A 15,835-nucleotide genomic window follows, 5' to 3' on the forward strand; every position below is an offset into this window, starting at 1 on the left:
AGCATGTACAAATTTAGTAATGGATGAAGGACATGCCTCCTCAGAGTTAACTGTGAACAACTTCCCTGCCCTGCAGGTCTTACCTCACTGCTAAGGTTGGGTGATTTGTTACAAAACATGAGATTAGTGGAAATTCAATTATGATTTACATAGATTATAAAATATACTAATGCAGTTAAAATATAGTTTAATACACAGAATTCAGAGAAATTTAAACTCTTACCTTTCAATAAAGAAGTATACTTTCTTTCAGCTTCTGTGTGCTGCTTCTGTACTTCTGTGGATCTCAAGGTCACAGGGCCAGGAGGAGGCAGGTGCCTTTCAACTTCAAACCTTTAGGCTTGCTCTGTCTCCTCTCCTGAGGCTTTCGAGCAAGCAGGGCAATAAGCTTCTTGTTTCTAATCTTTACAGGAACAAATGGATGCTGCTGCCAGTGTCCACTCCCAGTCCTCTGAGGCCTAGTCAGAAGGACAGGTGCAGATCCACCAATCTCTAAATCAAAAGTCAACAACAGAGGGAGTCCACAAGCAAAGGCAACACTGAAAGCTTCTTCTTTCTCTTGTGAAAATGGCAGTGCCCCCTGGGGGCAGAAATGCATCTTGGTCTTGAATTTGAGAGTTGTACTGTACTGCTCGTCCTTGGTGTACAGGAATTGTAATGATCTGGTACTGTAGATAGTCTTGCATAAAAGTCTTCCTAGTACATAGTTATCAGAAAACATTTTGGGGTAGTAAAGGGTAGCAATATACGAACACCTTGCTTTAAACATTTTATTCATCATTCTAAAAGAAAATATTTCATAAGAGGTTTTTTAATTTTTCCATTTTTTTTTCAATTTCCCCAATTAAAAAAAAAAAAAAAAGTCCTCAGAAAACAACAGAGAAGAAAAGGCTTTTTTTCAAACTTTTCTGTTTTTTTTCCAGGCCTTCACATCTCTACTCTTCATTGCTCAAAAATAAGCAATACTTGTTGATTTCTTCCTCTATCCCACGGTATATTCATGTAACCACTATGGCTGTGTTCCAAGTTAACCTACTTTTGATATTTTTTGTGGTTCTTAACCACATTTGCCAGTACCCTTTAATGGACTAAATTTCATCACTGCTTACATTCTCATCTAGATATGTTCTTTGTATGTGCTGTGGCATTCCAGCACGCATCATACCTTCTCTTTGTTTCACAACTTTTGAATCAAAATAAAGCACATTGTACCTTGTTGCTAGTTTGTCCTTTTATTAAGAAAAACACAATAAATATTTTGAAAGTAGAAAGATTAAAAAAAATCAGCTTTCAAGAATGTGTGCTTGAGCTAACTAGCAGGCAAGCCATTTCCATGAGAAATACCAGGATCTGGTGTGCTGGGCACAGAGTTAGAGGTTGACATTGCTGCTAATGTGAAAGGGAAGAGGAACCATGAACCTGACATCAGGGAGCATCTCCCCAGTCCAGGCTCACTGTGCCCTGAACCTGGGTTTCCCGTCTGTGTGCCTGCTTTCTGTTTCCAGGGTGTCTGTGGAAGTGGCAGCAGGGGAACTCGAAGCTCTGTTCCCCAGCTGTGGGCACTTCATAATTTTGGGCAAGGGCAGCTGGGGATTGAGGAGCTGGCACCCCAGAGGCTTTAAAGTGTGTATTACCCACCTATCCCCACCAGAAGCCTCTGATTCCATTCCGCCTCCCCCACCCGCTCAACAGGTAGGCTAGAACTGCCAGGCTTAGGGTTTTGAGAATCAACTGACTGTTGGCCTGGCCTGGACAGCCCCAGTGTTGAAGCGGACACAGGGCTATCCCAGCCAGGGCTGACAATCAGATTGCCATCTCACTGCACTGAGGACTCCAGCCAGTCCCAGTGCAGTCTGGGACTGGAGCTAATAGTCAGCTGATTGTGAGCCCCAGCCCCAAGTGCACTAATGCTGAATCCTTGGTGTGGCTCAAAGGGCCAGTCAACAATCAGCTGATGGTCAATCCGGGTTCAGATATGGGTACTCCTCTTTCAACCTGCCAGTTCAGGGGCCTCTCTCTGCACTGGCAAGTAGTAATGGAATGATCTGAATCTGATCCCAATAGTTGCACCTCCTGCCATTCATGTCTTGCATGGCAGGAGGCATGATTGTTGGGAACAGGGAGCAGATTCCAGCATGTCATTAAATGAAAATATCAGATGATTTGGTAGAATGCCTAGGAACTCTAACACTTACTGTGTTGCTCAGGACAAAAATAATAAATGATGATTTCTTAAATATAAGTAGTCAAGGGCTGAACATGGGGTAACCTCAATACTGAACTCTTTCCAAAAACAAAAAAATGATCAGTGACATAAAAGAAACAAACATGGATTACACAAGTGCCAGTGATAACAATCTCGTTGCATTTACTTTGTGCAAGCAGAAAATAGCACCAAACCAACAGTATGTACATTTGCAAGCTTACAGGGGCCAATTTCAAAATTTAAACCAACTGTCATCAGCTGCAAGGTATCAAAACAAATATAATGGTAAACGGGTAAAACACAATGGGCTGTGTTATGGAAGAAGTCAATAAAGCCTTCCATCACTGAATTCTATGGACAGTTTAAAGTCACTCAGCCTCACAGGCCAGACCTACATTACTAGGTTCTACCAGCTTTGGAGCATCTTCCCTCGTTACAGGTGAGATTTCCTATAACTTATCCATGTAGTTAAAAGCCCTAGTGTTGATAGAGTTTTAAGCAGCAGAAATTCTTCAGCAAATTTAAGCTATGATCTCTTCATTTTGCTACTAATCTATACTAGCAATCTATAGATGCTTACAGATGTGGGAAACCTCCCCCCACAAAAAAAACCCCCAAACCCCAAAACAGTGCTTTATTTTCACCTCAGTACATCCCTGCACCAAGTGCAGCACATGCCCAGAAGAGGCATCACATTAGTTTGACCCGGCTTGCCCAACATCTGTATAGATCATGAGCTACATAAAAGCTTTTTGATGCTTTTATCTAATAGCTGATTGAATCAGTGACAAAAAGCACTGCTAAAGCACCTGATCTATGCAGACATTGGGGAGCCAGGTCAAGCTGATGTACTTCTTCTTCCATTAGAGAGTTATTTTTCGTTTTCCATGTCTGTCAGCAGCCTGTATGCTTTGATACCAAACTATGGTGGTATAAACCTTTTCTAGGAGGACTAGCAAAAGTAGCAACATATCAGGAATGGTAGTGCTGAGTGATGTATCTGTGATGGTCCACAAAATACCAGTGACACAAGGATTTTTGTGGATGATATCTTTTACTGAACCAACGTGCATAAACTTAGATACATACTGCATTCAAAACCTTGCCTAAGTCAATCCCAACCAAGCAGCTGATTCAATAACAGATATCACCCACAAAAATCCTTGCCTCTAACATATCAGAGAATTTTTTCCTAATGTGCACTAGGTTTCAGTCAATGTTTTATTTCCTTTAAATGCCATTTGGGAACAGATAATACTTATCTACTTCATAGGATCATTAAGACTACTGTTAAATGTTTTACACTAATACAGAATAGATTGCTGCCATTTCCACCTCTCCAGAAGGCTGCCACGAGAGAACTAGGGACAATTTGAGACAGGGAGATCACACTCAAACCTAGTGGGGCTTAACAGGAACTGGTTCAGGATTAGGGTTGGAATTCAATGCTTCCTAACTGCTTCCCCTTTACATCTGTTCCTCACATAGACTATGATGTGATACCCTGTGTTACTAGAAAGATTTTTGGCACAATGTATCAGTGATCACAGTCTGTAATGTAAAGCAAAGGTACTCAACCTCTGGACCACTGGCCAAATGCAGCCCAGGGAGACATGGCATCTGGCCCATGGGTGTACCCATGGCTTGGGAAATTTGGCAATGGAGGAGCAGTAGCCATTAATATCACCACCTTCTCCTGCTGGTAAATTCCCACATCCTCTGCCCCCTGTACAACCAAGTCAGGGATGGGTCAAGACCCCCTCTCCCTGCATGGATGGGTTGGGGCCAGACCACACCTCTTTCCCCCTGTGCAGCTGAATCAGGGCTGAGCCATGTGCCTTCTCCTCATGTGGCTGAATGGAGCTGAGCTGGGCTGGGCTGGGCTGCTCTCCACCCCCCTCCATGCAGTTAAATGAGGCTCCACTGCACCCATCTCAGACACTGGAACAGAACTACTGGCCTAATCTGGCCCATAGACAGACTGGGCACTGCCCAGCTAGCTGGCCAAGGATAAAGATTGAGCACCACTGATCTAAAGGGTTGTTCTCAGATCAGAAACACTTTCCAAACATGATGAGGGTTGAACTTTAGACTTTAAAATATGTGAAATGGTATCCATCTGAAACTCTAGGAATAAGCATGTGCTGCAAATCTGATGGGAAAAGGGTGGTTTAGGGAATTTATGGTTTCAGATACCTATATTTTTTATATTCTGTTATGTTTGAGTGGCAATGTAAATATGTAATGTTATGATTAAACAGGAAAATAATTTTCGAGCATTAATAATTCTTCCTTAACCTTCTCAGGCAACCAAATGTTAATACGGCAATTTATCTGAGCATGAGTCATTCCACCAAAGTCAATAAAAATATTTATATGCATTACTGTTTTCTGGATCAGTTCCTTTCTACCTTTCCACGTGTCTGTAATAGTACCCCTCTCCATAATATCTGAACTTTCTCCAAGAAAGAAGGATCCAGTTTTGTCCCCAACTTCCAATGAGCAATGAACATGATAAACAGCCCCTTTTAGCTGTGCAACATTTAATAAAATTAATTTTATGCAAGAGACATGAGTGCTTTTATAAAGAGATACATCCTATATTGAAGAACTTGAGACTTCCTTCTTCCTCCCCAGGCCAACAATGGTACAACTCCCAGATACCAGAGAAAGCATACATGTAAACTACTCTCTTGGGCCTACCATCAAGCTAGCACATCAAAGTCAGCAGTCTTGGAGGAGACTGCCTGTCATTCCAGCCTGTGCATGTCCAGTGTTAACAAAGGAATAGTTAACCCACAATAATAGTAATACAAAAGTGATCCCTCCTGTGACCATCCCACATTTCCTGAGTGACTACCTAAGGGAGGTGAGTCTCCTTGGCATGTAGCCTGTTCAGAATAGATCTGGTTAAGGGATAGCTAGATACTTATATGTCTGGAGCTCTTCTGCTTCAGAAATAGAACAATAAAGTCCTTAGTTAGTTCACAGTGAAATTAAATCTAAGTTTCAAATATTTAGAGCTGAGCTGCCTCTCCTGAATTTTCTAGCTGTACCCACTAGGTTTTTATTTTTGACTTTTTATTTTAAAATTTTCCTTTTCATTTAAAATATATAAAACAATAACAACTCAAGAACAGGATTAGTGAAAAAGAAAAATGAATTAAGATAGTTAAAGTGGGATTTTTGGACACCCGTAAGAATTTATATTGCAGAAGAGCATATTTGAATCAGTGGCAAACCTGATATAAACTAGGGTGAAGCTATGCAAAGTTTATGCATTAAAAAATTCCCATCCAGAACTAAGATTAAAATGTAATTGAATCTGTCATTTCAAAGTATTGGTATCAGATTTCCAGATAATAAGGGTTGACATACTCCTATGCTAATAAAGGGAAAGTTAGCCAAGTAAACAAATGCTATGTTTCTACTGTAAGGAAATACGTGTCTCAATGAAGCAACATTTTAAGCACGAAAGTAATTTAATCCTCTAACCACATGAAAAATGATCTCTATGGGAATAGCACAGCTGCTAAAATCCAAGTCAGCTTTTACTAAATCATCTAGTCAGTTTATGTAAAACAGGACTCTTAAAATGACCATCAAGAGGAAATCATTTGCTTACAAAAATGGATATGGATACCTGCATTTCATTTACTGTTCTCTAAATTCATTAAAAAAAAATATATATATAATCTGAAGTCTGGATAAAACTTCATGAGAGTATAGGGTCATCTGTTCATGGAATAGATACATAGGCAATGGAAAAGCTGTTTAAGAGGAAAATTAAACATGAAATATCAGAAACTGTACTTTAATACATATTTAAAAAGGAGAGACAGGAGACACGATATATACCAAGCCTCTAAAAAAAAATGCACTGGGGGAAAGAAGAAAAAAATTACTACATCCTGATTGCTCAGCCATTCAAGAAAGTAGGGATGTGCTCCCAGAAAAAGCACTTTGTAAGCCTAACACCTGAGCTCCTAAAAAGATTATGCACATTCAAGTCCCCAAGAGCCTACTAATGTGTCAGCTGCCCTAAAAGAATGACAGGAATACTGTATCAACAAAAGGTAGTGCCTGTACAAGTACATTCATTGTCAAAAGATCCATAGTCCCTCAGAAGCTGGTGATCTGTATTAGGAATACAAAGGATGAATTTAGTGAAGAGAGTGGGAAGACTTGACTGAATTAACAGCACTCCCATGTGCGCCAAATTATGAGTCAAACCATGGCCTCTTCATACTGAGCTATCCCAGGCAAGATTACTTGAACTTAGTCTACGCAACCTTACAAAAGTTGCCAAGAGCTTTCAAGGCTACAATACAGGAAAACAATCCACGAATGAAGAGGCCTCACATAGACGCACACTAGTGGACACACTAGTGTTCTGGCAATATTCAACTCAAAATCCTAGCAACTGCTGTAATGCATTAGCTGATTCAGGATGGTCACCACCAGTATCAAAATGAAGGAGCTTCATTAATAAAAAGTATTATGAAGATGATATTTATTTTATCCCTGAATACAAGTGCTCATGGCAAGGCATCAAACATTAAAGCAACTTTACATATTTGCAAAAAGATACCCTAGTGTAGGACAGGCACAGGTAGACGGACACTTAGCATTATTTCTCATGTAATTAAGGAGACCCAAGCAAACCACAAACAAAGAAGATTATTCTTTAAGTGTATGCTTAAAAAACATTTGGTAATGTCTCTGTGATGAACATGACAGCAACTTATTGACTTTGGTGCCTTTTTGCTGAAATCTAAGGGGAAAACCTATTTATTATGTGTCCCTAAAACTGAACATAATCTTTATTTTTTTTTATATTGCAGCATGAAGCTCTTAGGCGGAGACAATAGGAGATGGACTTGGCAGGTCTATCCACAAAGAAAACCATATAATAATTTAGGAAGTAGGGAGTCAGGCCAAAACTATTTAAATTGTAGTATTTTGTTAGACCCCAGACCCCAAAGAAACAAGAAAAAAAAGTGTCTTTATATAAACTAGCCCTTAAGACTCCATATGACCTGCCTATAAAACAGGACATGATTTTAGAACTGTGACCATTGAGAAAGCAGACATAAACGAACAATTCAGACTTACTTTGGGAGAGCAGGCTGTGCACTTGTCAAATGCCAGGCTCACAGGAAGGACGTTATCAAATCTTGATAAAAATCCACGAATCTGGAAAGAAAGAAGATGCAGGCTTATGCTCGCAATAATGATACATTTCCAAATTCAAGCTGAATTGGAGACATTAAGCCAGAAGATGAACAAGATTCTTTATTACTGCTAAACAGTGGCCTCAGTAATCCTTCCTATGCAATCGGTACCGAGACAGTTTGTGTTTTGGTTAATTTTTCTGTAGACAGGTAATAACAGGACTTTTTAAAATACAGAATTATCTAACTAGGAATAGAGGCACAGCCCCACCTGGAGTCTGAATTTTTTGTCTGCAACCACTCAGTCTCAGAAACCAAAAAATGGAAAATCTTGTCTAATTAGTTAAATAGATTTGTTTCTCCAAGTATTACAATAATTTGGAAATTTAAAAATGGACTATTATTGTGCTGTCTGGTTATAATGCATCCAATAGGTAAAGTTTAAAGAACCAGATATATTAGCATATATGTGTGAGAAATGTTGAGTGTATTGGTTCTGATAAAGCATATGACCTTGCAAGCACTTTATGGTGCAGCCCAATGCTAGCCAGAGCTCTTCACTACATTAGGACAAAGGTGCTTTTCCTTTCTCCCATTTTTCCTCTTTAATAAACTGAGCTTATTCTTATGCCATGTTGTACCTTGCTGATTGTTGGAATAATCAGCCATTTCGACACTGTACAATACTAACTTTTCTTTTTTGCTCTAGACAAGGGGTCAGCAACGATTTTTGGCTGGAATGCCGAAAAAACCACAATGTCTATCTTGGAAGGTGCCGGCATGCCAGAAAAACAAAAAATGTGACACACACACACACACACACACACAGCAGGATGCACTGCATATTAGTATATTTAATCATCATAAATGTTGCCTTTGTTGTTGCGTATTCCCTTTTTGTTGAGCATGTTGCAATGAGAGAGAGAGAAAAAAAGAGACAAGAGAAAGAGAGAAAGAAAAAGGAGAGCAGAGAGAGAACCAGACGCATACAAACACACACAGAGAACCACATGCACAAACACAGAGAACCAGAATACACCCAGAACTGATACCCATGCACACACACATCCGGAACCAGACACGTGTGCACACAGACACACAGAACCAGACAGAGGCAGACAAACACACAGAACCAGATGCACGGGTGCATGGAGCCAGGCTCCTGGGCCACTGGACAAAGTCCGACCCAACAATGCCCTGGTTCCACCAAAGCCCCCGTGCTTCCCTGGGGAGCCAGCCCCTGGGCTGCAGCACAGCTGGCCAAGGCCCCGGCCCAGAGCCTGCCCATCAGCCCAACCACCCACCCACCCCTCACAGCTAAGCTTGCAAATGGGGCAGTGCTCATAGCAAGGAGTAGCGCCAGCCTCATTCTGGTGGGGGGCTGGGCCAGGGCTGGGCGCAGAGCAGGTGGGAGTCAGGGGGGCTCAGCTGCAAGCCCTGCTGCAAGCAGCCTGGGCTCCGTGGTTGGCAGCAGTTACCCGAGTCTGTGCTGGCCGCAGCCAGGGGGCTGCAAACAGCTGCTCCGGGCTCCAGCATCAGCTCCATACTGGCGGGTGCATGTGCGCCTTGGAGCAGACAGTGGGAATAGGGCTTGAGGCGGCACAGCCCTCCCACTGTCCACTCTGAGATGCAAGTGCAATCTCTGCCAGCATGGAGCTGATGCCAGGGCTGTGGAGTCTGCTGCAGCTGCCCAGAGCCCGGGATGCCTACAAACAGCTGCGCTGGGCTCTGGAGCCCAGTCATCAGCTCTGTGCCGGCAGCACGGGAGAGGCTGGGGTTGTGCTGCCTCAGGCCGCTCCCCTACCGTCCACTCCGAGGCACGTGTGCACCTGCTGGTAAGGAGCTAATGCTGGAGCCTAAAGCCAATGTTTGCAGCCTCCTGGCTGCAACCAGCCCAGGCTCTGGGTAGCTGCTGCCAACCACAGAGCCTGGTCTGCTTGCAGCAGTACTTGCAGCCGCCGAGCCACCTGCTGGGAGCAGCCTGGCCTTTGTGGCTGGCATATAATCAGGTATATTAGGTATTCCCTCACACACACATACCCGCACGCATTCACATATGCTGTATAATTCCATATCATGAGGATATTTAAACTGCTGCATTATTCTAAAATATTCAATTGCCCCACAACTGTACTTCCTGGCCACATTTTCATTTTTTAGTATTCAAATCTCCAGAAATGGAAAGTCTCAACAAAAATCTTTCTGACTTCAGAGGAGCCAGGTTCTCATCCATTAGGTTTAACTAGGTAACCTTCAGCATTTGAATATTCACTAATGATGGAAATGGAAACTCCATCCCAGGTCAGCAGAGAGCCTGCAACAGCAGTTCAGAGACATTAACTTCCTGTTTAACTCCAGCACCATTATCTCTGAAATCTGAATACAATTTAAATTCTATTAACCATTCAAGCAATCAGGGCTCATGGTAGAGGTGATGTCTATCTTTTATTAGACCAACAAGATTTTTGCAAAAAAAATTCTTTAATTAGCTTGCAATTAAAGAAATTTTTTTTTGCAAAAATCTTGTTGGTGTAATAAAATATGTCACCTCTACCATGAGCCCTGATTTCTTTTTCCTCTAGACCAATACAGCTACAACCTGGATACCATTAACTATTCAAATATCAAACATTTCACCAACTACCAAGACATGTTTATCTGGCATGCTGTATTCTGGATGTTGTGCCAGGATGCACAGAGGCAACTAGGTACTATCCAAGATTACCGATATGGGGAAACAAGGAATTCAATCCTCCTCCTGCTTAAGTCAAATCTTCCCCTGCCCAAAATGTGAAGGTAAAACAATACCCCCCTGCCATTGCCAAAAGTTTCAAACGCCACAGGAGGCCAAAGCACTAATAGCAGCTCCAGGATTCTACCAGGCTATCAAAGCCTCCAGTTTCCTCAGCACTTTCTCTCAGTTATCTATTGCCAATATTACATACATTAAAAGTGAAAATTAAGTGCAGCACAAATTAAACAGCATTCACTGTCAAAAGCAAAACAAGATGGGACTAGATTGCAAAGGAAAGTCCAGCACAACTTTGTGACCCCTGCCCATAATTTAAATCAATATGACACAGAACACGTTGTTACTTAAATATTTTGAAGGTAGCTGTGTTTCAACACAAACAAGGACAAGCCTGGAGAATCTGGATGCAGACAGTCCTTGAATTTTATAAAATCAAAGAAAATTAGGGTTGGAAGGGACCTCAGGAGGTCATCTAGTCCAACCCCCTGTTCAAAGTAAGACCATCCCCAACTATATCCCCAACCTATATCCTATTTGATCTCCCTTCAGGCTGAACTGCAGCAGTATACTGCCTCCTTCCAAAGCTGCTTTCCAGTCCAGCCCTGCATGGAAATACATGGAGCAGCTCAACCCTTGAAAAGTTCCTACAGCACCCTAGTTGAGAATCATTGGTCTAAGGTAACTGCAACAGCCTACAATGACACTTACATTGTATTTACCCTCTGGCCAGGTTTCATTAGATCACACTCTTCTCTCACAGCTACTTTAATGATAGATTTTGATGACTGGGCAGGGATTATGTCAGGTGTCCTTTGCCAAAATTATCACACCTACTGAAAAGATTTGAGAGAGCTTTCTTCCCTTCCAATGTTACAATAAATCAAATGAATGCAACAAACAACACTCTGAGTTAAAGTTATTACTTTAAAAGATTTGACAAACCCTCAAAATTAATTTCTTCCTGTTCCCTCCCACTTGCTTCACTCTCCCAAGCCTCTCAAATACTGCTCATTTTGCATCCTTTTCCTTTCATCCTCAGGCTTTCTGCCATACTATTCCTTTTCCTGGAACTGCTTCTCATCCTTGGACTAGTGCCAAACCCAACCACTGTCTTTTTTCAAACTCCTCCTCCCACAAAGCTAAGTTAACCGAGAAAGAAAAGCATCATGAACAGATTCAAAAACTGTATTTGAAATTAACAAGAGTTTGGTTGTGCAAGATGACAGGACCAGCCTCTGGGTTTATAGGACATTTTTGTATGAACCGATATATCTTCTTACTCTGATTCTAGGACTGTTTTCTTTTCTGTATTTTGAATGAATGAAAACAAAACAAAACAATCAAGCTTTAAGCTGTGTTCATTCTTAACTCACCCTCATCCGATACTTTCCTAACACTAGGTATTCATATTTTGTGATCAAATTCTTCTTTCAATAGATTTCTAAGGGAGACAGATTGAGGCCTTTCACTAGCTACCGCCATAAGGAGAAAATTTCATGCATTTCCAAACTGTGTGACTTATTATTGTAATTAACTGCTTGGTGACCCCAACATATATTGGTAGTTACTTCCCCAAGTGCCTTATTAAGGGCCGTTACTTGTTTTGTGTTAAAAGTTTTAAAAAATCATATATTTCTTTAGCCTTGATTTATGTAAGTTGTCAGGCTTCCCACCTGGATAAAATGAAACTTAGGCCCCTGTCAGACATGCAGGTAAAGGTATAATAGTATCTGATATGTGATCCACACAGTCACATTTCCTGTCATGCCACCCATGCACAGTAGGAGGTATGATTGTGGGATCAAACATCAGATCCCATAATGCCTTACTGCTCGTGTAGGGGGAGTGAGCCGACAGGGCTTCCAGTCACATGGGTGCACCTGGCCACATGTTCAATTAACAGTGTCAAGAATCACTTCGTGTGTGTGTGCATTATTTACATAACTTTGTGGCTTATTCCTTGTTTTACGATGCCATTATTTACTTAAATTGTATCCCAGCTACATGTTAAAGATGTGATTAACTGATTAATCAAGTCTTAAGTGTAACATGTGGCAGGGGCCTTAGCAATACTGATAAATCAAGCCATTAGCATCTCATACTGGGCTGTGAAAAACTCTAGACTATATCCCAGTGTACAGTTTTATACACAACAGCACCTTACTCTGTAAGTAGTTTTACTGCCATGAGACTTCAAGGATTGTTCATGTAGTAATTTACTATGGCTCTCAGCAAGCAGTAATAAGATAAGGGCCAAAAGCATCCAAATGTAGTGGACCCTTTGTGGGGAGTTGAGGGGGGAGGGGGGAGGAGAAAGAGGGGGAGAGAGAGAGCTGTCCTTAAAACAGTACAGGAAAAAGCATATCTGGGAAGAAAGGAAAGAGGCAGCAATACCTGAAAAACACCAATACAATTTTGCTAACAGGAAAAAGGAGGTTAGTAAACTAAAGCAGTTCCTTCGCTTTATATTAAAAGGGATATGATACAGGCAAAGGGCACAAGGATTGGATTACATCTCCCTAACCAACAGGAAACCATTTGTCCAGACTTCTGGAGCAAGGGAGAGGGAAAATGCTGAGCTTGCATGAGTACATTGCAAAACAGCTACCTATTGTTGTGCAAATGACTTCTGTAACTAACACAGTATTTCTGACCACTTTGTAAAAAACAATTTTATAAGACACACGCAGAGTTGTTTGACTGATCTTAAGAATTCCCATTCTGGAAGGGACATAAAAAGAATTCTTAAACCTTGCAAAAATGCCAGCAAGTAGGTATACAAACAGTACTACTACTTTTTTACTAACAAGACTGAGTATTAATTGGGGCAAAACAAAGTAATTCTTAGAAGCAAAGGAGATCTATAAATATGGATGCCAAAGAACAGGAAATTATGGTCGTACTAGTGCCGATTTGTCATTTTAAAAAAAAGAGACTGCGAACATACACATCTCTTTTACCAAGGGCAACAACACAGCATTAATTTTTTGACACACAAAACCATGACTAAGGTTAAACAAAAAAACCCCCAAAACCAAACCCCATATGCACAATGAAATTAGAGCAAAACCATCAACATCTGATTTAATTACTATTTTTGAAGATACAAATGTAAAATGTTTAAAAATAAACCTGTACATTTTTATAATACATAAATCTACAGAGTTTCAACAATATTATTTTTTTCACATTACCATCCCATTTCTTGTAGGAGGATATATATCCTCAAGACTACAAGAGAACTCTTTCTGAATAAAGGCAGGATAGTTTTACGTTAAAAGGCAAATGCTTTTCATTAGACATGTTATCATGGAAGTGAGTGTCTTACTCATAAAATGGACAAAACTTTTACTTTGGTTGTCATTTCACCTTTTCATCACCTCAAAAGGAAACAAACGCCTGTGGATAGCTCCAGAAATCACTATTTATTCGCACTTGGTCCGGGTGATAAGCATACTATGCTATTGGGCAAATATAAAAATATCACTGAGAAAAGTGAATTGTTGCAATTTACACCCCAAGACTTGTATCAAGCAAACAAACTCAAAAGTGCACGTATTTATGGTACATAAGATATATCAACATTAAAATATTTGTTTTTATATTGACCATCCCCTGGGTGTAACCAAAATTTTAATAATTTTACCCCCTATTTCTGGAGCAAAGAAATAACAACACTCAAATAAATATGGCAATACTGACTAGTTTTAGGTGCCAGGGAAAGACGGGCTTCAGCTTGGAAATGCTGTGCCTCGTCTCCACAAATGCAAAGTGAAAAGGGTTTTATTGTCCAGCAAGAGTGCACCATATGTTCCAAACCCCAAAATTCAGTCAATGAAAATTCAAAGGTTTCTCTATATCCAGTATAACTGAAGACGACTGACACATTCACAGTCACTGGAGTTTGAGTTAAGTACGAAGCAGAAGAGGGTTACATACAACATCACAAATGCTCAAATAAACTAAAGAATTATGATGTTAAGTGCAATATATTATGTCCCTTATTCTGGGCTGCACCAAAGCTGAACTTGGTTTATCACAGAATCATAGAAAATTTGGTTTGAAAGGGACCTCAGGAGGTCATCTACTTCAACCACCTGCTCAAAGCAGGACCACCCCCAACTAAATCGTGTCAGCTAAGTTTTTGCCTAGTCAAGTCTTAAAAACCTCCAATGATAGAGATTCCACAACCTCTCTGGGTAAGCTGTTCCAGTGCTTTACTGACTTCCTAGTGAGAAAATTCTTCCTAATATCTAACCTAAACTTCCCTTGCTGCAACTTGAGACTGTTGCTCCTTGTTCTATCATCTGCCACCACTGAAAACAGTTTAGCTCCATCATCTTTTGAACCACCCCTCAGGTAGCTGAAGGCTGCTATTAAATCCCACCTCAGTCTTCTCTTCTCTAGACTAAATAAGACCAGTTCTCAGTCTCTCCTCATAAGTCACAGGCCCCATAATGGTGCCGCCTTGCAGCTGTTGCTGCAAGAATGGTTTCAACAGGAACTTTGGATTCTTGTCCCATTACCTGTACCAGCTCCTATAAACTTTATGTCCCTCTACGAGTTATACCTTTTGATATCATCAACCCAAGGTGCCTCTCTGCAGTGCTCTCTTTCTCCTCCTTTTACATGCCCCAGCCCCCTCACCATTTTTCCCTCACCATTTTTGTTGCTCTCCACTGGACTCTCTCCACTAGCAACACTCGAACCAATGCAGCCCAGGATGCTGTTAACTTTCTTGGCAACAAGGGCACACTGTTGGTTCATATTTAGCTTATTATCCACTGTAACCCCAGGTCCTTTTCTGCACAGCTGCTGCTAACCCAATGGTCCCCAGCTTGTACCCTTGCATGTGATTGCTCTATCCCAAGTCCAGGACTTTGCACCTGTCATTACTGAACTTCATGAGGGTTTTTTTGGTCAATCCTCCAATTTGTCTAGGTCTCTCTGAATCCTAAACCTACCCTTCAGCCTTTCCAGTACTTCCCCAGCTTGATATCATCTGCAAACTTGCAGAGGGTGCACCATCTCGTCTTCCAGGTTGCTGATGAACATATTGAACAAAACTGGCCCCAGGACTGGCCCCTGGGGCACTTCACTGGATACCAACTGCCAACTAGACATCGAGCCATCATTTACAACCGCATGAGCCCCATGATCCAGTCAGTTTTCTATCCACCTTCTATCAATGTATGCAACCCATATGTCCTTAGTTTGTTTGCAAGAATTTTGTGGGAGACCATATCAAAAGTCTTGCTGAAGTCAAGGTATATGATTTAGTTTCTTGAACACTGTGGGAGCTGAGGACAGTAGAGTAATTTCTGGGTTGCTTCATCTTATGGTGGGTATCCTTAGCTATTTCTCTGCCTACAGGAGGCAGTCCTAGCAGTTAGGGATTATTGGAATGCATCTAACTCAGGGGATGTGATGGAAGTATCTGTATGCACCTGAATATAAGATGACCCTGAATATAGCTGTAATTATACTTGAATACAAGACAACCCCCCAATATTTATATTCTATATATGGAAAATATATACATTTGTTACATATTTCCAGGTATTGAATGTAATTATTGGAGGTCTGCCTTGAATTTATTGCCTTCCCACTCCTTTAGCAGGGGAAAATACATCTGGGAGACCAGGTAGCCCCACTGCCCTCTCTTCCCCCCTGCCCATACTTTTCTCTGCAGTCCCTTCAGCC

General features: G+C 41.1%; 1 protein-coding gene across 7 annotated transcripts in view; it reads right to left on the reverse strand.

Moving 5' to 3' along the window:
• ATG7 (autophagy related 7) overlaps window positions 1-15,835 on the reverse strand; it is a 390,968-nt gene that overhangs the window by 223,099 nt on the left and 152,034 nt on the right. For all 7 annotated transcript variants that reach the window (XM_019505098.1, XM_019505096.1, XM_019505100.1 and 4 more), the window contains one exon: window positions 7,322-7,402. In XM_019505098.1, the coding sequence (XP_019360643.1) occupies window positions 7,322-7,402 (81 nt within the window). The remainder of the gene's footprint in view (window positions 1-7,321; window positions 7,403-15,835) is intronic.

The sequence above is a fragment of the Gavialis gangeticus genome, unplaced genomic scaffold, assembly GCF_001723915.1.
Source record: "Gavialis gangeticus isolate Ggan-Ray unplaced genomic scaffold, GavGan_comp1, whole genome shotgun sequence".
In the NCBI taxonomy this organism is placed as follows: domain Eukaryota; kingdom Metazoa; phylum Chordata; order Crocodylia; family Gavialidae; genus Gavialis; species Gavialis gangeticus.